The sequence below is a fragment of the Cinclus cinclus genome, chromosome 3 (assembly GCF_963662255.1).
Source record: "Cinclus cinclus chromosome 3, bCinCin1.1, whole genome shotgun sequence".
In the NCBI taxonomy this organism is placed as follows: domain Eukaryota; kingdom Metazoa; phylum Chordata; class Aves; order Passeriformes; family Cinclidae; genus Cinclus; species Cinclus cinclus.
In genome coordinates this window covers 64,919,805-64,944,214 of record NC_085048.1, presented here as the reverse complement: position 1 = coordinate 64,944,214, position 24,410 = coordinate 64,919,805, and the positions used below count along the sequence as shown (strand labels likewise).

Genomic DNA, 24,410 nt, shown 5'->3' with positions numbered 1-24,410 from the left:
GAAATAAAAATTCAGTCTTAAAAAACATCTTTTCCCATCTCTCCCTTCTTCTTGAGCTTAATTTTACTCATAATTTTTTTCTACCTCCTCCAGCCAGCGGTGCACAGGGATGGGAAATGGGGGTTTGCAGCCAGTCCATCACAGGATGTCTCTGCTGCTCCTTCCTTCTTAGGGGAGGACTCCTTACATTTCTCCTGCTCCAGCACGGGGCCACAGGTTCTGCCAGGAGCTCTTCCAGCATGGGCTTTCCACAGGGTCACAGACTCCTTTGGGCATCCACCTGTTCCATGGTGACATCAAGTACTGGGTCTCCAAGAAAAACTTGAACTATCCCCCACAGATTAATTATTATAGATGAAAAACTATTTTTTCAATCTAAGGAGCTAGTACAACTCAACAAACCTGACACAAAGTTTAAACAAAACTCTGGAGCTTGGAAGAGTTCACATTCTTCTAGTACTGAAGTTAAGATACATCAGAGAATCCTATACTGAAAAAAAAAAAATAAAATCACTGTTTGTGTCTGTCTTCCACATATTTTTCCAAATCAAAGATCTTGGGGTTAATTAGGGTAGGGCTTCATGACTAGTTTAACTAACCTACACACTTCTCCATGAACTGCAGTCCCATTTCCCTCTACCAGGGAGATGCTACCATTTCTCTCTCAGGCTAGTCTTTCTTTACAGTTTTCTTGTTCTGACTGGATCAACTTTCCCAATCCACCTGCTTAAATATCACAATGCTCCTTCTCCACAGAGGGGTATAGAGAAGGCAGTTTGTAGCACAAAGCAAGACTAGCATTTTATTAAAGCTCAAATCCTTTTCCTCAGACAAGTGAGGGATTTGAAAAAAAAAAATATTCCATCCCACAGGTAATTTTATACTACTGGCATTAGTAGTGACAACCTGTATCAAAACCAGTACATTTTAGTGTCATGTCCTTTCTACATTCATCCAGAGGTTTAAAAGAAATAGCTATGTACAAAACAAGCGAAGTGCTTAAATATAGCAGCAGTAACTCTTCAAGCAAAAGTTTTGACATTCTTGAAAATAACCTGCATAGGGTTATCAGTGACAGGACCAGGATGAGATTCATACATTCAGGCAGTCAAAGTTTGAGTCTGGTCTCCATTCTGCTGTTGAATCTAAGCACTAAAGAAAAAGAAAAAAAAAAAAAACCATGATCCACTACAGCTGGGAAAACTGCCCATGGAGGTAAAATAGGCATTTACATTTCTGCAGGTTTAATTAAAGATGGGGGGGAAAAAAAAAAAAAGACAACACAGCAGAGATTAAGCATCAAAAGTGAGTTTACAGTCAAAATGGAGTTGTTCAACTGATTTACAAGGAAGATCGTGATAGTTTCAACTCCCAAAGAAAGGAGTTGCATTGAAACAACTTTCCCAGGGCCATACACAGTCTCCACGATTTGAGGTTAAGACCACATGAACACCTAAGCACCGTGCTACGATATTGCTTAGAAAAATACACTGGCTTAGAAGACAACCCAAGATCCCTTTTATCTGAATTCTCTTTGAATCCAAAGCTTGATAAACCCAGTTTTAGTTTATGCCAAGCCTTACTGTGGTAATTTTAAATAATTACTTAACACAGCACATACTAGAAGATAAAGTTGTTTTCAAGTGTCAATGAAAACACTTGAGTATAGGGTGGAACATATGGGAGGATTCATGTTCTCAAAAGCATACACCAACACACAAAAGATGCCCAAATATATTTATTTAACTCTTAAAAAGTATGTTACTCTTTAGAAAAAAAAAAAGACAGCCTAAGACTCTTAATACAGATTAAAGTATATCAAACCCTGCATATACCTAATTCTGATGTTTACCTAAACATCAGCACCATCAAACCCAGCAAGGTAAGACTTCCGAAGTCAGTAGCAATGAGGTACCAGGACAGAAGAAACCTTAAAATGAAGAGGAGCTTCAAAGCCTTTGAGCCAAGCAGAGCTAGAGTGAAATATCTCTAAATCCTTCTGAACTTCATTTGCTCCAAAATACATGAGTGTTATAACAAAAACATAAGCATCTCAGTATACAGTTACAAACTGGTAAGCCAGTTCTTAGCTCAAAACAGTCAAAAGAGTTCTAAAACTAACAAAGACAGAGCTTGGGGCAGAAAGGTTGACAGACTAGCATGAACCAATTAAGCTATTTCCCTCAAGACCTCTCTCCTTGCTCATGGTATTCAGAACCATCTCTAGACAGAAGAAAAAAGAAGCAAGTTCATTATCACAGGACAGTGAGATATTTACTTTTTGTACTCTTGGTAGTTTTCAGTGTTAGTGCATGAAAAAGTTACTGGATGTTTATTTCTGAATGTACATAGGGATGAGGCTACCAAAACCATGTACCAGCAGCACAACTGTATTCATTAACATGTTTCATTTGTAAAGTATTAGCTGAAAATATTCAGCCTTAAAATACTGGAGCTGTATTTTTATTAGTATCTCTACAACCATGTCTTTCCCTTGTTTAACACAGTATTTTAACCATCTTGTTTTTACTCTGTGGTAAAAGCCATCTACTCCACTCATTCTTAGTGATCACACTAGGAAAGATGCATCCCATCTGTCATTGGCCCCTTCAAGATTTCTGGGGTATCTTGATCCAGGAGAACTAGCAGTGAGATCCTCATGGTGGGAATAATAAATAGGGACAATTGTGCCAGTGAGAAGGCTCTAGTGGGACAAATGGTGACAAAGGTAAAGTTTACTTTAAAGGTGCAAGAGTCTATTCAGCTAAAAGTGAGTCCTATTTGGAATGTAGCATATGTCCTAGAAGCAAACTAGACACTGAATGTTGTCTTCATTCCTTTTAGGAGTGTAAACACTACCTTATGTTCTCAAGTAAGAAGACACTAATCAGACTTAGATGCAGACACTCTAGCAAGTGGAATAACTCACAAGATACTCAGTTTCATGCTAAACAAGAATATGTAAACACCCAAATGAGTCACCAATTCAGATAGTACCAGACACCCCATATGGATTGTCACAATGCAGCACCATAGCAGCATTTTGATTTAAGGCAAAGTCCTGCTGCTCATCCCATCACATTTACTGAACTGTGGTAGCATTAGCAGCACTGTGATTTACTCTCTGCTTTCAATGGGTCTAGGTCCAGTTTTGGTTTCCCCACATCATTCTCATCATGAGGAAAGGTTTTGTAATTGGCAAGGATGTTTTCCACCAAGAATCGAGCAGCTTCATCGATGTTGATGTTGTCCTAAAATATTGAAAGCAAGGCAGTCAGTGATCTTTTTGAAACAGTCACACATTCCTATTAACAGTCACACTTTCCTATTACAAAGCTGTCAAAAAAGAAATTAATTCTTCTGTCTCATCAGCAGAGCACAAACAGTTTAAGTGCAAGAAGTCATTGCTCACACTATTTTTCCTAAAGGAGTTAGCAGAAAGGTTGGAGACAAAATGATTCATTCATATTACAAGTTGAATTCTTACTCTCATCTAGTAGGCAGTCAGGGGAATCTGTCACCTGAATTTGGAAGACTAACAAATGCTGAAGTGCATTTCTGCATCAGGAAAGATCCTAGGCAATTACATCATCTGTAGTACTGTCCTATCTTTTGGAGCCGCCTTCTATTTCTGATGGAATTTAGATGCATTTTATTTATACAAGACGATCTTTTCCACAAGCCTCAAAATCACAACTATTTCCAAGAGCCTCATCTAGCCACTCTACATGTTCTTGTGCATACTTTGAAGAGTACACCTTCTCATACACCCTAAAAAACATATGTGCACAGGATACTTAGAGATGTACACTGGCAGAATATCCCAGTTTCTGAAGGTCCAAGCTGGCTAGTGCCAAGAAGTCTGTGACCACAGGTTTGACCTGGTAGCACAGGGCTGTAATGTTTGGAATTGCTCATCTTTGATTCCAAAAAGAAATACCAGCCCAGTATATTACTGATGACTAGACTTAAGATCCAGTTATCAGTTCCAACAGAAAGGGAAAAGCAGATGAGTAGGATATCCAAGTGGGCAGGATTTAACCATAAACTGTTTCCATATGCTTAGAAAACAAGACGGTTGTCCTAAATTTTTGCTATTTCAACTACAACTCTCCAGAGTTCTAAACAAGTCAATTAATACCCAAGATAGAACTTATTGTCGTGATTTTTCTCTGCACCAAGAAACTTGTTTTACATTGTCTTATTTTAAATGCCACCAAAATACAAGTTGTCATTAGAACTTCACATTAGATTTTTTTTTCCAATGTCATTTGCATTTACTTTTAAGCCATAATGCAGTTTACACATAGCAGTATTACTGGTAAATAATAATTACAGGTAAAGCTTCAGGGAGGACTTTTACCAAAGCAAAATCTTGGTGTTCTTTTTGAGTTAAAGAGCCTTAAAAACAGTTTTTAGTAACAGATCGGTAAATTTGAAAGTATATTTTCAAATGCAAGCAAATTGTTAGCTAATTTAAATTATTCCTTTAACTGTATATCCCTCTCTTAGGGCAATCAAAGAGCAACTTGTTACTTTTTTTCTTATATTCTTCTTAGAGACTCTGCTTTTTAAGAGTTGTGTAAACATCATTGTGTAACACTTCAGCAGCAGTTAAAGGAAGTAGGTAAGCCAAGGGAAAAGTGGGACCTTGAGTCTTATCTTACTTTATAAAGGATTTATCAGCCAGACCAGTAATCTGGTCTGTCAGCCACACTGTCCTCATCTAGAGGATTCCTTCACCTTAAGAATTAGTTGAACTTTCCGGAAATATTGGGTTTCACTTCCAACTAAGCTGCTGCCAGTTTCATCTATGTATTGATGAAAAGTCTGTAGAGTAAAACTGCACAATACATGAAATTACCTAAAGTTAACTGAATAAAGCAGCTGTCTTTCTTAAATAACTATACAGAACAATTTGTTTTTCTTCAGTTTAATCTTGACATTGCCTAAAAAAAAAAAAAACAGAAAAGTGCTCTAGCAACACTAAAGGATGGGTAAGTAGTAATGAGTAAGCAAATAGGTTGTTCATGACAAATCTTGCAATTTCCTACATAAAGTGACAACAGAAAATGCAATTTAAAAACCTGCACCTAAAGATTACCTGTATCTTTTGGGGAGCTTGATCAGCATTTAGTAGTATCAACATCTATAGCATGACTGATCCTCATGCATGCAAGATGAAAAAAATTATCAAACTTAGATAATCAAAGTTTCCAGATAGTTTCAAGCTGCTCTTGGTTCTAATCTAAACCAAATATGCCTCATCTTCTTCAGGAACAAAGCTAGCCTGCAGATCACTTCAAATTTTGCTGAATTTGACTGCCACTTCCTATACTTAACTTTACTGTCTACATGATTTATTCACCCCTCCTATGCCAATATTCAAGAGACTAAAAATATTTTTCTATTGAGCTCACCTTGGCAGATGTTTCAAACCATCCAACAAAGCCGCCTTCTCTGCAGAACTGGTCCATTTGAGAGGGGTTCTGGCTGCCATCTTTCTTCTGGTCACACTTGTTTGCAAGGAGAACAGCAGGAATGGGGCTGCCATTGGGAAGTAGTACTTTACTGTCCAAATCATGCTTCCATTTTGAAACAGCTTCAAAAGTGGAGCCTCTTGTGACATCAAAGACCACAAAAGCACCAACTGCCTCTTTGTAGTATACTCTGGTCATATTTCCAAAGCGCTCCTGGCCTGAAAGAGAGGATAGTCAGAGTATATTTATATTGAAGAATGAGCTATATTCAGAGTAAACAGACTACTGTACCAGCTTAATTCATAGAAGTTTGGCATTTGGGTCTAGTCACCTAAAGCAAAAAACTTTGCCTCCTCTATCTCATGTAAGTTCATTGTAACAGCTATTATGTATACTACACATGACAAGTCAGATGCTTAAAGTAGTCTGCAGTCCCAACTACCACTTGGAATTTTTCTTAATAAAAACTTACTACTCAGCTTATATACTTATATAGTCAACTTATTTGTTGAGCAGAGTTTTGAGAAGTAATGCCTAAAAACACTACCAGCATAGCTATATACAAATCATTATTTCATCAAATAATATTAAGGCTTATATCTTAACCTAGTTATTTCAGCTAAAGACTTAAGCAAAATCAGCCTTTTGGTGAATGGTGAGCAACAAAGGGTTCTGCAAGCTTCAAGGATAAACTTCAAAGAACCTTGTGAAGAAGTCATCTACATTATAGTTTTTTCCTCAAGGAAAAGTTCAAAAGGACCTGTTAGCTTAACAGTTCTGGCTAAATCTGTTAACTTTGACTTCATTTTTTCAAGTCTAAGACTTACTCTGAATTAATTTTCAACTACAGAAGTTCTACAGCAATCCCAGGATTTAAGACAAGAACAAGTACAGTTATTCACCAAAAAAAAAAAATCCTGGGGGAAAAAAAAAAAAGGCCCATAAGCCAAGAAAACAAAATAAAGCCTTTTCTTATGAAGTACAACTACTTTAGCCAGAATACTTGAAGTGTAGAATGGAGTGTGCCAGTTCACTTATTTTTCTGTTTGAAAGGTCAGACTATCATGGTGTGTTTACATTTGTGTGTCTAGCAGTATCAAGTCCTAGCACATTGTTTGGGAAGTCTAGGCTACTAAAATAGCTTCCTGCTTTGTTGGGAACCCTTCACTGGGAAAAGCAGTCCCTGAACTCCATAGTTTAGTTTTACAGTGTATCACCATTTGAGCTTTTATCTTTTTGTGCATATGAGGTTTAAGAACACAAAGGAAGAGCTGTATTTGGAAACCTAGATGTCCTCTGTTTATAAACATTCAAGTCCATCTTTGATTAGCAAGGACAGACAGATACAAGGAGAATTGTGTGTGTTATCACCTTCTCATAAAGAGACAGAAATTCAATAGATGAAGGAAGTTGGCAAGAGATCCTGTTCAGCAGTGTGCTTTTGCAGCTCACTTGCCTCACTTTAATGTCAGTACTTCACAGTATGATTACCTCATTCCCTATAGACAGTTTCAGAAAAGATTGCCTAAACTGCTATGAAAATGGCCTGAGTTCCAGAGAACTATAAAGAAGCTGACTTTATTTGTTTGTTCACTTTAAACTATGATGCTGCAGAAAACAGCATCATTACCCAGCATATTCTTCAGGAAGACTACAAATGACTTTTTTCACTACAGGCTGATTATCTCATGTAAGAACAAGCAGGATCCAAGAAGAAAGCTCTTATCTTCATACTCAAAACTCAAGTTTTAAAGCAGCATTGACTTTAAAGCCATGCAACAAGTCAGGCACCAAGCCTGCATCTCTGACTATTCCTCTGGAAGAGCCACACTGCTAATACAACTCTCCTAAACAGAGTACACAAGTAATTCACATTGTGTCCCTAGCCTAGACTCTTATGCCTAAAAGAAGTTTTTGGAATAGCCTTACTACCAACTGTATCACTGACCACTGTTTTCATTAAATAAGTACCATTGGGAAGGAGTTAGATCAGAAGGCTTTGACTACTTCTGCATGCCAATGAAGTCACATTTAAAGAAGCTTTACCCTAAGAATACAGGGATTTTGGTTGGGTTTTTTTTTTTTTTAATGGAGTTCCACACAGTCAAATTTAGTTACATTAAGCCAGTCACTGCATAGAGCACCATGTAAGTTTTGATGAGCCTCTTTCCAGCTTCCCCATTTATTTAGCTGTTAGTTTCACCACCAATTCCTGCCACATGGGAACACCTTGGACTATGCTAAAGTATCCAATGCAGGGAGATATCCCTTCATACCATAGGGAGCCCCACAAAACAGAGTGTAATCTCAAGGTCTCCAATGCCATGTACCAATCTCAGTCTTCCACAGAAAGAGCTCTTCGACTGAGCCCTGAAATGGCCCAGAATTGAACACCACTTGCTGTTATTTACACGAGACTGAACATGAATCAGAAGCAGCAAGGGAAATGGTCCCATTAGTCCTCCCAATTCAGTTGCTGAAGAGCTGGGGAACTTCCAGGCTCTACTTAGGGCTGTTTTTCCAAACACTTGATGAACATTTACATAAGAAAATTAAGTTATATTGATTAGTTGCAGAAAGGGTTGCTAGAAGGAGTAAACAGCATGATGACTATGAAAACTAAGTTATTTAGAAATTGCAGAAAAGGTTATCCAGTTACCATTTCTCAGACAGCTGTGCATGCTGTACATAAACAAGGCTACAGCCACTGAGCACAGTGAAGGACATTACCATGGACTGAATGCCTTCCTGCCTATTGCTCTCCCATTAAAAAAAAACTTTAAAAGACAAAAACAGTTGGCAACATGGCAATACTAGCCTCCTATAGCAATAACCATTGCTAAAACACACAACATCACATTTAAGGTGTACAAAAAGTTGAAATTACTACAGCGTTACATATAGCTTCCAAAGAAACAAAGCCACATAGCATAGCTCAGAACCAAACCTGAGGAGTCAGCCAAGGTTAGCCTTGTACAGTGGCTTTTCACAGTGTAAGAAGCCAGCAGTTCTGCTAGGAATGGAAGCCAGCATGAAACCATATGTTGCTTAGTACTCTACAGCAGCCACAGTATAAACCATGGGCTTTGGCTGTCCATAATAATAATAATTTAACTTTTATTTCCAGAAACTCTTAGCTCTCTCGTAGCATAAGTTTTAGATTTAGAAAAATATCAATATATATTTTTCCACAGTTCTAATCTGGGTGAAAGTTGAAAACTGATGTGTCTATCAGCATGAAAGCTTCTATCCCTACTTACTAGATTTAAGCTTTATATTAGGAAGACTTTCTATCTCTTACCCTTAAACACACACAAGCTCAACAGCATTGTATTCTTAGAGATGAATGACTTTTAATAGGTCAAATACAGCCAAATATGAGTGGTTCCCTTTTCCAGAGTAACCCAAACCCCAAACCAGGTTATTACAAGGCTGATTTCACCTCTAGAATTCACATCCACTAACAATAAATCTAACCTGAATACTACCTTACAGCTGCTTTTTCATCCTGTCTGAAGGCCTAATGAAGATGGATATATTGTATTTCATACAAAAGACAGAAACAATAAAACATGGCCTGCCCAAGAGTTAAAAGTTTTTTAGTAAAAGGTATACAGCATGAGGCAGGAAAAGGATTCAGTTTAGAGAGTTGACTTTCTTTACAATCCTGTCATTACTGACAAAGCACATACTGACCTTCTTGCCTAGGATGCAGGCATTCTAGCATTCTAGACAGCCTATTGAAAATTTAACAGGACCTTGAGGCAGAGCTTTTTCAAGTGCTTTTTCTGCTTGCAAAAAAAATAAAAATACTGACACAAAAAACTCAAAACCAAACTCGCAAACTCTCATATAGTAAAACCAAACTAGAAAACACTAATCCTCCAAATTCTCAAGGCTGAACATCATCCTCTTTGTTCTTAAAACTAAATGTCTCAACTTCAGCCATGCACAATTCAGAGATTTGTCATGCTCCTTCCTCTGTCCAGGAAGATAGTTGCTATAGTCATTTCTCCATATGTGACAACAGTGTTGAACAGAACAGAAAGTGGATCATATCCCCAGAGGAGAAAAAGGCTAAAATGGATCAGATTAAACTAGACTTAAAATCTCCAGTTTGTATAATCCTAGAAGGAAGAGGAAGATCACTAATTGCTTAGTACAGCAGTTTAGAAAAGACATCACATGATTAATCATTCTGGTAGGCCCAGGGACTAGGCATAAATCTGATGGTACCACTAGAAAGTATAGTTTTTGTTTTAGTAGCTCAGGTTTAAATGAGGAGATAAGATACAAGACAGCCACAGGGATCAGAAGTTTAATTTTGGGAGTATGGAAGTGACTTAGTGTAATGCAAAGTTCTGCATTCTCTAACCACAATTTTCATATTGAAATGACTCAGCACATATTGCCACCATATTTTCCAGTAATTGCAACAATCTTAAGTGAAATATTTGCACATTGACATGCATCAGGAACTAATACAGTTCCCTACAGCAGCACCACAGGAATAAAGTTGAGTTTAAAACTGCATCACAACTTGGGAGCTACTCTTACTCCCCAGTTTATATTGTAATGGCAGTGAGCTGTACATGAAAAATTACATGAAAGAAGTTATAGCCAGGTTTGCCATTAGAAGCCTTATATTTGTCTTTTACTGCAAAAGGTAAGTTATCATTGTAACCTTGCCTTGAAGTATCTTTTAAAGAGTTTCTAGAGCAATCTAGAAAAGGGAGTGTAAGGGAGAAACACTTGCGTCCTGTTTATTACAGCAGTGTGACTTACCATTGTAGCAGTTCTTGCGTATATTTAGCAAAAGAGACCCTACACTCCTATTATTTCAACTTGTAACTCCTCCTACATGATAGGAATTAGGGCTAGAAAAAGCAATTTAAATGTACAAATGACTGCTGGCTATGCATAATAATGAGTTTTTCAGGCTTCCTTCCCCCAGACTACTTACTATATTCATGAGTTAACATGCAGTTCATATCAAATAAGAACTTGCTCAAAGAGAGCAAGAGGTCCCATCTAGAAGTTTCCCCAGCTATTCTTATTTGCTATGAAGCTAAGTAAAGGTAAACATTTAGGTAAATACTGGTTTACCCTGTCAATGCCAACAGTATAGCAAGAGTTCCCCTATCTTGTAAAAACTCAAGCTTTACCTTATTTGAGGCCACAGAACTCAAAAGAGAATTGTCTTAGTTGCATTTAAACCCTTAATATCTCATCAGGAACACTGATAGACAACTGGACAAGGTTCTCCCAAGTTTCTCTTTCAGATGAGATTAACTGTTCTAGCATCCTCCAGCAGCTGCATCATAATGAGGAAGAGATGGGTGACCAAAGGCTACAAATGTCTGACAATTGCAAAAATGAACAAGTAGTTTCTTCCATTAAAGCAATGTTAGTTCAAGCCATCTTTAAAAGGATAATCAGCTTAATGGGTAACCAGAGCACAAAATATGATTTTAACAAATTTGGAAGTTCTACATCAGAACCCTAAACTATTGACTGATACATAGCCTAGACTGCAGTCATCCAAAAAGTCAGTATACAACTAGATGAAGATTTTTACTCCAAGCTGTTTGCTGTTGGTATTAACTAGAAAACCACAGCAATGAAACTAGGCAGTTCGTTGCTTTTTGGGGTATTTTTTCCAGGACTAAATAATAGAGCTGCTAAAAGTCTAAAAAATATCAGAGCACTCAATTTGTGAATAGAGTCAAGGATCTCTCACCAATCTTGTTGTTCGGAACACTGAAGATGAGAATTCAAATAGTTGAAAAGGCAGTTAAAATTCAACAGAAAGAAGGAATAAGCCACACAGGAAAATTTTAACCTATAAAACCAACTCAAAAAACCATCCAGCTGTAACTGCAGTAGTAAACAAAATGACCAACAGATCTAGTGAACAAAATTCAGTTAGCTCAAAACACAGAAGTAGCTTCCTACTAGTGCTCATTTAATTAATTCTGCTTTTCTATCAACAGTTACTATATGTTGCAGTCATCACAGGCATCATGGGATGCTTAGTAAACCATAGTGATTGATTGTAATAAACCAATTTTTTAGCCTGGAAATGCTTCTCACAATGCAAGGAGATTTTTTCTAAGCATCTCAGATCAACTATTTACCATGACCACTAATAGTCATTCATACCAAAAATCAAGAAGGACAGTCAGACCAATTCTGACTGCCAACACTATGGCTCTTAGGTTCTTGCTTTCAACTACTCTGACTTAACTGACCAGCAAGCAGGCAGAGTTACAGCATTTAAAATTCAGTGCCAAACTCCACAACTGAATTGATTCAGTCCATTTCCAGGACCATGAAACATTTGTGCTTTTATTCAATGTAGATGGTGAAATAGACCAATTGAACAATAAGTTAAAGCTTTTATTTTTTTCCTCCAGGAACACCCAATGACAATTCCATATCTACAATTCCAACTCTCAGTAAATTTACTGTCATTCAGTGTAATAGATTTAAACTAAATCACCATCCAAAATGACTGGGAACACACTTCAATCCTCTAATTGAGTTAGAATTACTGTCACTTTCAAAACTCACCTGGGCCCTTCAAGAGCCACAGGCAGGAAAGACCACACTTTGGATGCCAGCTGGATGCTTGGAACAATACAGCAAATATCCAGAACTGCCCTAACGATGAAACTCCCAGTACTCCAGACGTCTAATGTACATTTTAGCATTACCACAGTCGGGTGTGAGTTGACTGAAGTGCCTTTTTAGATATGTATATATAAGCATATTACTGGCAAGTTACCACTGCTGACAGCTATCCCCCATCTCCTCAAACCAGCACATCTTGTCCCAGAACTGTCCTACCTAATTAGATTGGATCTGTTATTCTGTAAGAAGTAGGCTAACCAAATCACTATCAATATCACATCTCACATTCAAGTTATGTCTACCTGCTTTTCCCCACAGAGAGAAGTCACAGATTGAGAGTCGACAGACTACAAGACTGATAATACCAGATGGCTCCCAGCTCCTCAGTCTTATACATGTTAAAACCACAGGGATGTTGAACTGTACATTTATTTAATGACAGACAAATATGCAGATGACACCAAGCTGAGTGGTACAGCTGGCACACCTGAAGGATGGGATGCCATCCAGAGGGACCTGGACAAACTTGAGAAGTCGGCCCACGGGAATCTCATGAGGTTTACCAAGACCAAGTGCTGCAATTGGGTTGGGGTCCCAACATACAGTGGGGAATGAACAGATTGAGAGCAGTTTGGCTAAGGAGGACTTATGGGTGCTGGTGGATGAGAGGCTGAACATGACCCAGCAACATGCACTTGCAGCATGGCCAGAAAAATCACTTGTATCCTGGGCTATGTCCAAAGCACCATTGGCCAGCAAGGTGAGGGAGGTTGATTCTGCCCCTCTGCTCTGCCTTTGTGTGAGACCCCAACTGGAGAGTGGTATCCAGCTCTGGGATCCCCAACATAAGGATGTGGACCTGTTGGAGTGAGGCCAGAGGCAGGCCATGAAGATTATCAGAGGGCTGGAGCACCTCTCCTGTGAAAATAGGCTGAGAGAGTTGGGATGGTTCAGCCTGAAGAAGAAAAGGCTACAGGGTGACCTGAGGCCTTCCAGCACATAAAGGGAGCCCTACAAGAAAGACAGAGAGGGGCTATTTACTGATAGGACAAAGGGGAAATTGTTTTAAACTGAGAATAGGTTTAGATAAGATATTGGGAAGAAATTCTTCACCTCTGTGGTGCTGATGCACCAGAACAGGCTGCCCAGAGAAGCTGTGGATGCCCCATCGCTGGAAATGTTCAAAGGCCAGGTTGGATGGGGCTCTGAGCAACCTATGGTCTAGTACCATAGCAATAGAGTTGGACCTGGATGATCTTTAAGGTTCCTTGCAGCCCAAGCCATTCTGTGATTCTATGACATTAGCAGCTCTAGCAGATGTTAGAAACCTTCAAGTGTTAAGGAATATCCAGCTTGACTTTTACTTTCCACTACTATGAAAAAGTGGTATTTGTGGTTGTGGTGACAAACAGAGAGGCTAAGAAGTGCGAATTACTAGAATATTACATCTTCCTTGATGAGTCAAGTACTAAAAATAGCTTCACTGATTGCAGTACTTAGAGTTTCTAACAGACAAAAGCAGCCTCAGACAATGGCAATTACAATGGCTAGTGCCCTTTCTTACTAAGAGAGGTATGGGTAAGCTAACTGACCACCAGATGGACCTCTTCCCAACACTAACCCTTTCACAAATGCTTCAGAACAGTCTCTAGGGCAAAAGCCAGTTAATTCTTGTTCAACTGACTCACACTTTATTGTAAGAAAAGACCTTTGATCCTCTGGTTATGTCTATATCAGAAAGCTGCAGGGTGCAGCTGAAGCATTTCTGTTGAACAATGCAGCATCAGAGGAATGACACCGACAATATATTGTACAGACACAGTATGTAAGAGAGACTCCATTGGCATTGAAAAGCTACTGACGAATATCAGTTTAAGTGCAGCTGTATTTTGGTTATTTAGATCATATCACAGAGTATCTCCACATGTTCATAGAAGTCACTATTTCATCCTGAAGTATTAGGAAGCAGTTGGCTTTAAAGTCCTATCTTCCAACACAGCCAGTTTCTATCCTAACAATTTGATAACTACATGAAACTTCAGAATCAATGACTAGCCCTTCCATTCATTGTTTGCTATCGTTATACTTTAACACAGGACAGTCCTGTTCACTACCCATAAAACAGCAAGAACACAGATGGCAAGTGCTGGAAGCCAGACATCACATTTCCACCAGGAGCTATGATCACTTCTATCAACGTAATTGAAAAGGCATGCCATTCTCTCCCACAAAGACAGAAAAATTTTCCTCAAATAATTGCACAGCCCTCATCCGGAATTTTACAGCAAGACTAAATCTTTCACGGCTGCCTGTAGTCTTAGGCTCATCTAATGATTTCATTGTCCAAACTGACTTCTATAGTTTACTATTCTGTCCTAAGAAGTTGAGAGGCAACCCCCTGCACTTAAGAGTTCAATGTGTTTTGTCCAACATAACATGTATTTTACGCAGCACTATGACAGTCATGTTTCTGTAAGAATTCTCCTCTTTCTTTGCATCTTTGTGAAACAGCAAGTGAGAAAGTTCCTGTTCAAGCACTAGATTTCAATCCCCACAAAAATCAGAGTGCAGCCAAGCTAAACAATTTCTAATTAGCTGTCAAATGCAGCACCTACGGAACAATTCCCCTGCATTAGTATTCTAAAGAGTTTACATAGTCCAATTAGTACCATCAACTGGCATGCATTGGTACTTCCTACCTTACTTTAACAAGACTTACCCGAACAAGTAATCTGCCAGTGTTGAGCTATTTCATGCCTGACACCCTCTGATCCATATCCTTTGGTGTGCTGCCCTGCAGCCAGAGCTGCACTGTGTACTTCACAGAGATGCTGCATGGCACTACAGCATTTCACAGCACACAGGAGAACAATTCTAAAGTCAGTTTGTCTCCAACACAACTTCATCACGAGACTGAAAAAATGTTAATCTCTAAAATGGTCAATTTGTCATGGCACACTGTGTGTGATTGGAATTTTGTCTCAAACGGCTGCCACTTTGCTCTACCCAGCACTCAGCCTGGGAGCATTTAAAGAACAAGCTCCCACAAGCTGTTTGCAGTGACATTCAGAGGCTACTTCTCAACCTATTATTTGAAAAGCTGCTAGAATCTGTACAATAAGGAATATTTGTTTTCATTACCTGCTAATGTAGAAGCCACTGCTACTGAGAGTTTACAAGCCTTCTCTAGGCAGTTAAGACACTTCTAAGCAAGCTCTATACAGCCCTGAAATCCCACCATTTCTCGAAGTACAATCTCACTCCATTTATCTTCTTCTTGTGTCTCCATAGCCAGGAGAGATCTTCGAATATTGGACATTGTACCACAGTAGCTTGAGAAGCATGATGCGCTTTGTAGTAACCCCTTATTGCTGGTCATGCTAGCTTTAGCATCTACAGGAATTTCACAAAAGGTATTCCTCTATTTTCATGCAAGAATATAAAGAGACATTCCCTTCCTGCAAATCACTTCTTTCACTTCTGAACCTCTGAAGCAAATATTTGGAGGGAACCATTTACCAAAAGCAAAGCAATGGTTACCACTGGAATTCATAGAGGGTATCCTTGACAGCTGTGAGACTGAATTCAGTGGTCTCACTCACTACCGAGGGGAAGAATCTTATTTTTTTTACAGCATGCTAGTACCTTTCCTGGAACCAGTCAGCTAAAATTATTTTCTTTGCTTTATGTTACAAGTTGAGAATTACCCCTTTATAGCGCTTGCCAACTCAAATTGTACTTGCACATAATGCACTTAGGCAACACTCTGCCCTAATGTGTGCCCCACAAAAACCAAACTGGTAAGAGGCAAAGCAGAGATGTAAATAAGGTTAAGCACCAAGACTCTGAAGCTGCAACTTGTGAAGATGCAAGGAGAGTTGATAAAGCTTGATTTACATTCATGTGAATGCCACATATTAAGAAAAAAGTGTATATTCAATATTGTCTGCCCCCGTTTGTCTCTGAAGGGCAATGTGCTTGACTTGTCAAACAGGCTTAATTTCTGTCTACTTGAGTCAGTATTACATGAAGGGCAAGAACTTAATACTTGCCCTCAAATGTGGGTGATCCATCTAAGACTATTGTTTCTGCGAAATATTCTAGTTTGTTTTATAAACCCAAGAATTAGTTATGTTGGGCTTCATACATTATTTTTCCTTCTGTCTACTGTATTGCACGTAAGAACTTAGCTATTGTCTGCCTTTAAGGTAGATTTCCCCTGTCTATTTTGCGCATATCCATCCAGCAAGCCCTTATTCTCTGTATCAGAATAGTAGGAAAGAGCTTTTATTGTGATCTTGTAGGAACCACAAAACTTCTGAGCAACTGCTATGTGACATCTGTTTGAAAATAAGGCTGACGCATCATCTATTCCATAGTGAATAAAAGTTCAAGCACCAAGTGTATTTTCATTGTTGACAGAAATTGAAAGCACCTGTAAGATAAATACACTTAACTTTATTTTGAGCCTGTACTAGATCAGGTGGCATTTTAGGATCACATCTTTAACCCCATTTCTCATAGAACATCTTGATATGCTTTATGAGGAAATTCCAAGCTTATACCCAAGACGTTCAAAGAACATCTGTCTCAATTCTCCCATTTAACTGAACAGTCCTGCTTTGCATAATCAAAATTACCATACTAGACTATCTACCAACACCAAGAGAGTAGTATTTCCCATATGCTTATGGAATTCAATCAGTACAATGGTTAGGCTTAGGCCAAGATAACGTCTACAGTACTTTGAGTGGGTACATAACATAGTACTAAGCAAAAGAATTTTTGCCATTATGAATGCTTTGGTATACCACTGATAATACATCACTGATAAGAATTCTAATGAAATTCCTTCATTAGACTGACAATCATACCTCACTTGACAACATTTCATTAAAAGTGTATTTAAACAGGATTCCCAAAACATAAAACATCCAGAATCTATCTGTATTCAGAGATGTCTGAAAGCAAAAAAAAAAAACATCAAAACCCCAAGTATAACTACACCCAGCATTTATTTGGATATTTCGCTGTAGAGCTCCAAGTACAGCAAGTCATTCTGAAATGAAAGCTCATAGCCTCATCCAGCTATTCCAGGAAAGTCATAAGGAAGGCCACCCACACAAGATTTCCCACAGAGGGGTGGTTTCCAGAAGGACACGAAGTACACCTTCAATTCTGTTTCTTGCCTTTGTGTTCAACATCTATGCAAGCAGGTCTTCTGCTTTCCATCCCCAAACTTTATCTGCTAGTCCTGCATGTTTTCAGTAAACATAATTCTTAAGTAAATTCTCTCATGCAATTCATATTTAAACATGTGTGAGCAGGAAGCAATCAGAAATGAAGTCTTTCATGTCTCCATGAGTCTGGAGACATAATCACATCGAAGATTCCCCAACCCTGACTGGGAGCTTTCTGACCTGCCTCAGCTGTAAGCAAAATGACAGCACTCCTAACCTCCACCTGAAGGCTGTCCCTGGAACCTCCATGACCATATAACTAGGAAACAACCTCAGAAAACATAAAAGTTTCTGAAAAACTCTGAGCTGCAAGTTCTGCATTCATTTCTGATGCAGTTATTTATGTGCACATCCTTCACTCATTAAGAATATTAATAATGGTGAGAAAAAAAATCTACACGTGTGAGGGCAGGTTACACACAGGGATTGTCTTGCCTCCACCTTACACTCACTTGTACCAGGCACACAGCTAAGCAATTTTTTCATGGTTTCTTTGCAAGAGTTGCCATTTTAATCCCTTCAACATGCATTGTGGCCAAGGACAAGTTGTTACCAGAATACCTTGACTACTTTCAGAGACTGCTGCCTCCAAATTCTCCATGCTTAGGAGAGACTTCTCCGCAAAGCAAGAGAAGAATCCACGTCTCTGGCACAGAGCCACAGGTATGGATACAGAACAGCACAAGTTTTCTGGTTGTTTCCCTACAGACTTTCAGGGATGCATTAACATCACTTAACACTTGCTTTAGGCCATATTTAAAGAAATAAAAATAAAATCAGTCTATAACTCAAACAAGTGAATGTCCCAGTACACAGGAGCAACCTGGCAGCCTCTGTGACATGCCAGTGGCACAAGTGCAGATGATATATCTGGAATACAGAGCTGCTTGAAACTAGAGTTTTCACATGGAAGTAAACCATCTCACATAACTGCCTGAAGGCCTTTGAAAGTCAGCCATATCTATGGTTTCCTGTACTCTGACCCATTTCTCATGACTATCAATAGAAAAGCCTAGAAGTTACTTAGAAAGTTAACTTCCTATTAACATCAACTCACATATCTTAACACTCACTTTTCATACAAAAAGACGGGTTATTCCAGTTCTTCCTCAGCTTAGTATTTAACAAAAATACACATCTGATTTCTCCATCATCTTGGGGATTGTATATAGCTATAACAAGTCACAGTTCAGTTCCTTTCAAGAAGGCACACAAGAACTAAGTAACAAATTTATGTGCTACATGCTGCTTATCATTCAGCTCTTTAAAGCCTGTAGAGCATGTTTACAACACCAAAGTACAGTGATTCCTCTTCTGTTTGGCCAACTTCATAACCATGCACCGTCAGTTAAAGCATTACTTCAGTTTTAATAAATATTCATACAAAGAAATTCTCAAAATCCTGGAAGAAGAATGCTATTACACTGAAGATAGTTCAGAATTCCACAAAAAAGCTTTAAAATCAAATTTATCTACCAGTTGCCATTAGTGACATTCTTCATGAGAAGCCAAACTCAAGCCACCATCTAAGACCTTTACCACACCTGCCCTCCAGCAAACTGCACTTCATACAGACTAATGTGAGTGACAGTGATAATCAAGATGAGCAAAAAAGCTAACAGTTGCTGGTTTTACTAAGTCAGTTTGAAAGTTTCCATGATACTAAAAATCCTTCAAGTGTTCTTTCAATATCACCTGACAGCTCCATCAATATCCCACATACACCTCTTGAGAACACTGTGGTCAGCGCAGTGCTCACTAAAACAGCATGCTTGTCAAGGAGGAATCTCTAGTGTTTTGAAATAGACTATAAAAACACTTCCCCATCATGAAGATTTCCTTGTTTTGCATCTCTTTACCACAATGACTCTGTCCTACATCCTATTTGTTTTGCCAATCATTTATGCCCTTTGATCAAGGTTTTAACACCTTCAAAATTTATCCAGAAAGGTATTTCTCATTACTTCATGCAACAAAATAAAAATTAAAAAATAAAAAAACAAAAAAACAACCCAACAAAACAAAATCTCACCAAACAGAAAACTCAAGAATAATGCCTAAGGGCAGCTAAAGTTCCTGCATGAACAGGCATATAGTCTATTCATCTTCTTTCAGAATGCTTCTTTATGTTGTAAACAAGATAATTTGACAGTGACTGATCAGTCTAAGTCTCAAGCTTTTTCATAACCTTTATTCAAAAAGTTACCTGTGTCTAAAAACAAAAATACCTGAATATCCATGAAATGCAAATGTCCAGGCACAATAGCAACCTTCCTCAAACATTTTACATCCCCTCCCCTTTGATGCTGCTACAAGAATTAACGTAACTTTGTACCTTACAAGAGGGCTATTTTCAGCAGAACAGAAGGCATAAGCAGTGTAACATGGTCATGCTCTATTTGACAGAATTATCTAATCACAAAAAAAGCCCAAACCAAAACAACCTCAGCTAGCACAAGAATTTGAAGTCATCCAGTAACATGCTGCATTGCAATAAACAGCACAATATTCAACACTTTTCCTACAATCACATCAGAAGCCAGGCATAAGCATCTGCATCATGATCTTTAGCTGATGCATGAACTACAGCATCAATTCTTATCACTGACTTAGGTACAGAACCTTAGTTTGCATCACCCAGCTCTTTAAGGAAAGCTTTTTATGATGAACTGTTACATACAAGCTTTGATCTGGTGAAAGTAACATCCCTTTCTATGCTTAAGGGTTAGACTTTAATTCAACAGCCTTTTTAAATGCATCAAAATCAATTCAGAATGCCAGCACCACATTGCTTGCAGGGAAGTCACATGTAAGATTACTTACCATAAGATTCAGATCTCTTCAAGAGATCTAAAGCCATTTGTCTGCGCACACCAGCAGGCAAAATTATCTACGAGCTGTTGAAAGCCAGAAGACAGCTGGGTTGATGAGTTAAAACGGAATGACTATCACATGCTTAGACACTGTGCTACACTTCAATAAAGTGCTTTAGAGAATATTATCTATTATTATAGAAGCCATTTTCAACCTGGTTCTTTAACTATTAACACCAATATAAACCTGTTAACAGCCTCAGGTATTTAGAAATATTCCTGATTGTATACATAAACAGTTGCAGAACACACCCCTAGGTTGAAGACTTCAGCAGCTTTAAGACCATCAAAGACCCTTACGGATACCAAAATACCCTTTATTCTAATAATTAACTCTCAGATGTCGAGATTTCAGAAGTTGCTGCTGTCACACTGGCTAAGTACAACCCAATCAAAAAAATCACCAAGTTTACTTCTCTTCTTGGTCATGTTTTTTTTTTTTTTTTATTCATTGAGCAAGATCCCTCCCGCCCTTTGGAAACAGAATACCCTAAACTAGCAGATTAGACTAAGAGTTTGGAGCACAAACTGCAGAAGAGTTGTTCTGTTCTTTTTCATCTCTGCTAGGCAATGACTAGGCAGGGGTTTCATACAAAAGTCTGATAAAATAGGAAAAACATTTCAGTGGCAGGAAAAAAATTAATTCTTCAACCAATTTCAACCACAAGCCTCCAGGGATTTATCAGCAGCTCTTGACTTGGTCTTCACTAAGCAGTGTCAAAAATACACCAAGGGCAATAATAAAGAATGAAAAATACTGTTTTCTAAATTATGACATTAATGCATGGATGTATTGATAGAACTTCCCAAGCTGTAAATAGGTTCCATCCAAACTTTGTGACAAGCTAAGTTTCTGCCTATCCCGTTGAAACAGACTGCTCTGGCAAAGCACACAGCCTACCCAAGTCTGAGCAACCAAGGGCTGAGAAGTCAAACACAAGCGTGGCAGCCTGCCAAACCCCAGGATGCCAACAGCCTCCCCTCTTCAATCTTAGGAACCCCAGGCTCGCTAAGTACACCCAGAGGATTGCAGCAGTTTGCACTGATACTGTTAATTGAGTCATAGAAGCTTAAAGCTGATTCACAAAAGCAACACATCAGAAGAGAAAGCTGGCCAACATTTTACTTGCTCTTCAAAACAGCAACTAGAAAATATTTTCTTTTGCCCTACAGGCCAGCAACAGAAAGATCCATGGCGTGTTTCAGCATATGGCAGTAAGAAGGCTTTTCAGTTTGAGGAATCATATTTGAAGCATATTAGAGCAAAAAGACCAGAAGCTGAGGTACAGCTGGTCTGTCACAGGGTTACAGCAGCCACATGTCTCACTTCCCTATTTCTGAGCTTCCACTGATAAGCATAAAGTTCATGGAAACAGTGACTACTGGGTCTTTTCCCTTGTGTCTTCCAGTAGGGTAAATTTAAACACGAGCATTTGAAATAAGGTCTGCTTTTTCATAGCCAAGGAGATATTCTGAGGGTGGTAGATAGGGATGAAGAGAGCTACAGACTCACACCGGGGTTGCAACAAAACTAGAAACACAATACCAACCAAGGTGATTATGGAGCTAAGGGACAGACTTCTTATGAGACCACGTCAAAATAGAGATTGTTCTGTGGCATTTTAACACCACAGCATAAGAAAGTTAGCCGTGGTAGGTATACAGTGGAGTCTTGGAAACAGAGATGCTGAAAAACACAGGAAAGGAATAACGCATAGTTTGGGCAAGTGGACAGGACTTTTCTGCTTCCGTGTGCTCAAAGTATATTTCTAATATGTAAATTTGTGATTTGAATATAGAACTAGGCATAATAGAAATTCCATTCCCTCACTCGATGCAGCAGGGATGAGAGTTATTTTTAAAATAACCAGGTGACTCCAAGCATGCAAAGTTTAAGCATTCTTCCTTTGAGGACAATTTCAGCTGTCAGAGCTACCTGTAAAGCACAGTGCATTTTGATGCATTACAGAGCCATAATCCTGAATCAATTTCAGCAGCAGCCATAACCAAGGCCACGACCACTCAGACAAACAGGTCAGGAGCAAGAGTATGAGCAGGAATATCGCGGGAGCCCTGGATCCAGCAGTGAGAGTAAAACAGCTGTTCGAGGACTGCTACGAAACCCTGGGCCAAGCCTAGAACCCCACGAAGCCTGCTAACAGGAGAGGGAGAAAAAGAGAAACACTTCACTCCCGCATCAAGACCTCCCTCTACTTACACCTCAGAGACAAGAATGAGCGGTTGCTTATAACGGGGCTAAGACGAAGAACAAGAAGAGAGATTTCCCAGCCAAAACGAGCTGTTCTCCGCAGAGGCCGTGCGCCGGGTCCCCCAAAAGCCGGGCTCACAGCGCCCTCGGGGCTGCAGGGAGCAGCCCGCCCGTCCCGTACCTGCGATATCCCAGAGCTGCAGCCGCACCAGGGTCTTGCTGTCCCAGTTGATGACTTTAAGCGCGAAATCCACGCCGATGGTGGCCCGGTAGTGCTGGGAGAAGAGCTGGTGCACGTAGCGCTTGATAATACTGGTTTTGCCCACACCCAGCTCCCCGATCACCAGCACCTTGAAGAGGTGCTCCCGGCACTCCGGCACGCCGCTTCCCGAAGCTCCTTCACCGCCGGCCATCCCTCCTCCCCTCCCTCCCGCGGAGTGCGGCGCAGAGGCCGGGCTGCCGGTGCCGCGGCTCGCCCGCTTCTAAACTTTCCCAGCCAGCAACTTCCCTCCAACTTTCCTCAGCCGGCTCCACGCAGGGCCGGCCCCCGCCGGGCGGGGGAAGACGAAGCAGGACAGAGGGTGGGAGGGAGCGGGGAACCTCAGCCACCACCTGACTGCAGTCACAGGACGCGGAAACTCCGCGGGCTTATAGCGGCCCGGGGGAGGGCGGCGGGAGGGGCGGAGGGAGGGATCGGCCCGTCCCGCCCCACCGCTCCGGGACACCCGGGACACCGGGCGGGACGTGGGAGCGGGCTGGGGTGGCCATTGCGGGAGCTGGGAAAGTCAGCTGTCCGTCGGTTCCGTTCTCTGGTACTTTGCCAAAGCGGTGGTGGCGGCAGTGAAATTTTCTCCCGACAAAGTCTCTGAAAGCACCTGGGTTCTCTCCCCACCTTCTGACAAGAAGTGTTTTATGGCAGAGAGGTCCGTGGGACAGAAGGCTTTATCAGGATGTATATAGGAGGGTTCCAGCGGCCCATGTTCACTCCCAGTGTCCATTCCCAGGAGCCAGCCTGAGGAGCTGTAGGCGCAGGGTGCTGCGCCCCGGGCCCCTCTCCTCCCTCGCGGGCCCTGCGGTGCGGCCTAGGGCTGAGTGCGGGCAGGGCCGTGCCGAGCCGGGACAAACAGGGCCGGCAGTGAGGGCAGGGCCGTGCCGAGCCGGGACAAACAGGGCCGGCAGTGCGGGCAGGGCCGTGCCGAGCCCGGGACAAACAGGGCCGGCAGTGCGGGCAGGGCCGTGCCGAGCCCGGGACAAACAGGGCCGGCAGTGCGGGCAGGGCCGTGCCGAGCCCGGGACAAACAGGGCCGGCAGTGCGGGCAGGGCCGTGCGGAGCCGGGACAAACACACAGGCCCGCGCCCAGGCGGCAGCAGTGACGCCGCGATGTCTGCCGTAAGGAAAAGGCTCGGGTGAGCAGGGAAGAAATCACCTCCTCATCTGTAGGATTTGCACCAAACAATTGATTCCTTCTTGTTGCTAAATTGGTCTAATAAAATATTTGTATTGTTCTCTGGTTGTTTTGAAAATTACCCTAGGCAATCACAGAATCATGGAGTGGTTTGGGTTGGAAGGAACCTTATAGATCATGCAGTCCCAACTCCCCTGATGTGGGCAGGGACACCTTCCACTGGACCAGATTGCTGAAAGCCCCATCCAGCCAGGCCTAGAATATGTCCAGGCATGAGGCACCACATCTGAAACAGATGTGTTGTTAGAAACTAACATAAAACAAGTTTCCTGACCTTGGGACCATGTAGTACCCTGTGTGCTGATTACAGTGCTGAGAAAAAAAAAAAAAACAAAATCTTTGCTAACATGCTCTCCAAATGAAACACACAACCCCATGTGTCTGTGCCAGTAACAAGAAGATGAAGTTGGACAGCTCAGTGGTAGTGTCTTCATGCTGTAATGTTTATTTATCATGTCAATACCTAAACAGAACTGTTTTCTGCTGGAGAGCAATGACAACCACCCAAA

At 40.5% G+C, this 24,410-nt stretch overlaps 1 protein-coding gene across 1 annotated transcript; it reads right to left on the bottom strand.

Annotated features, from left to right (window-relative positions):
- Window positions 1-1,725: 1,725 nt before the first annotated feature.
- On the bottom strand, window positions 1,726-22,848 carry RAB32 (RAB32, member RAS oncogene family). Its single transcript, XM_062488928.1, has 3 exons — window positions 22,617-22,848; window positions 5,421-5,698; window positions 1,726-3,251 (listed from the first exon to the last, which is right to left on the bottom strand). Exons 1-3 carry the CDS (start codon window positions 22,846-22,848, stop codon window positions 3,102-3,104), a joined length of 660 nt encoding a protein of 219 aa, XP_062344912.1. The 3' UTR covers window positions 1,726-3,101.
- Between the last annotated feature and the right edge of the window lie 1,562 nt (window positions 22,849-24,410).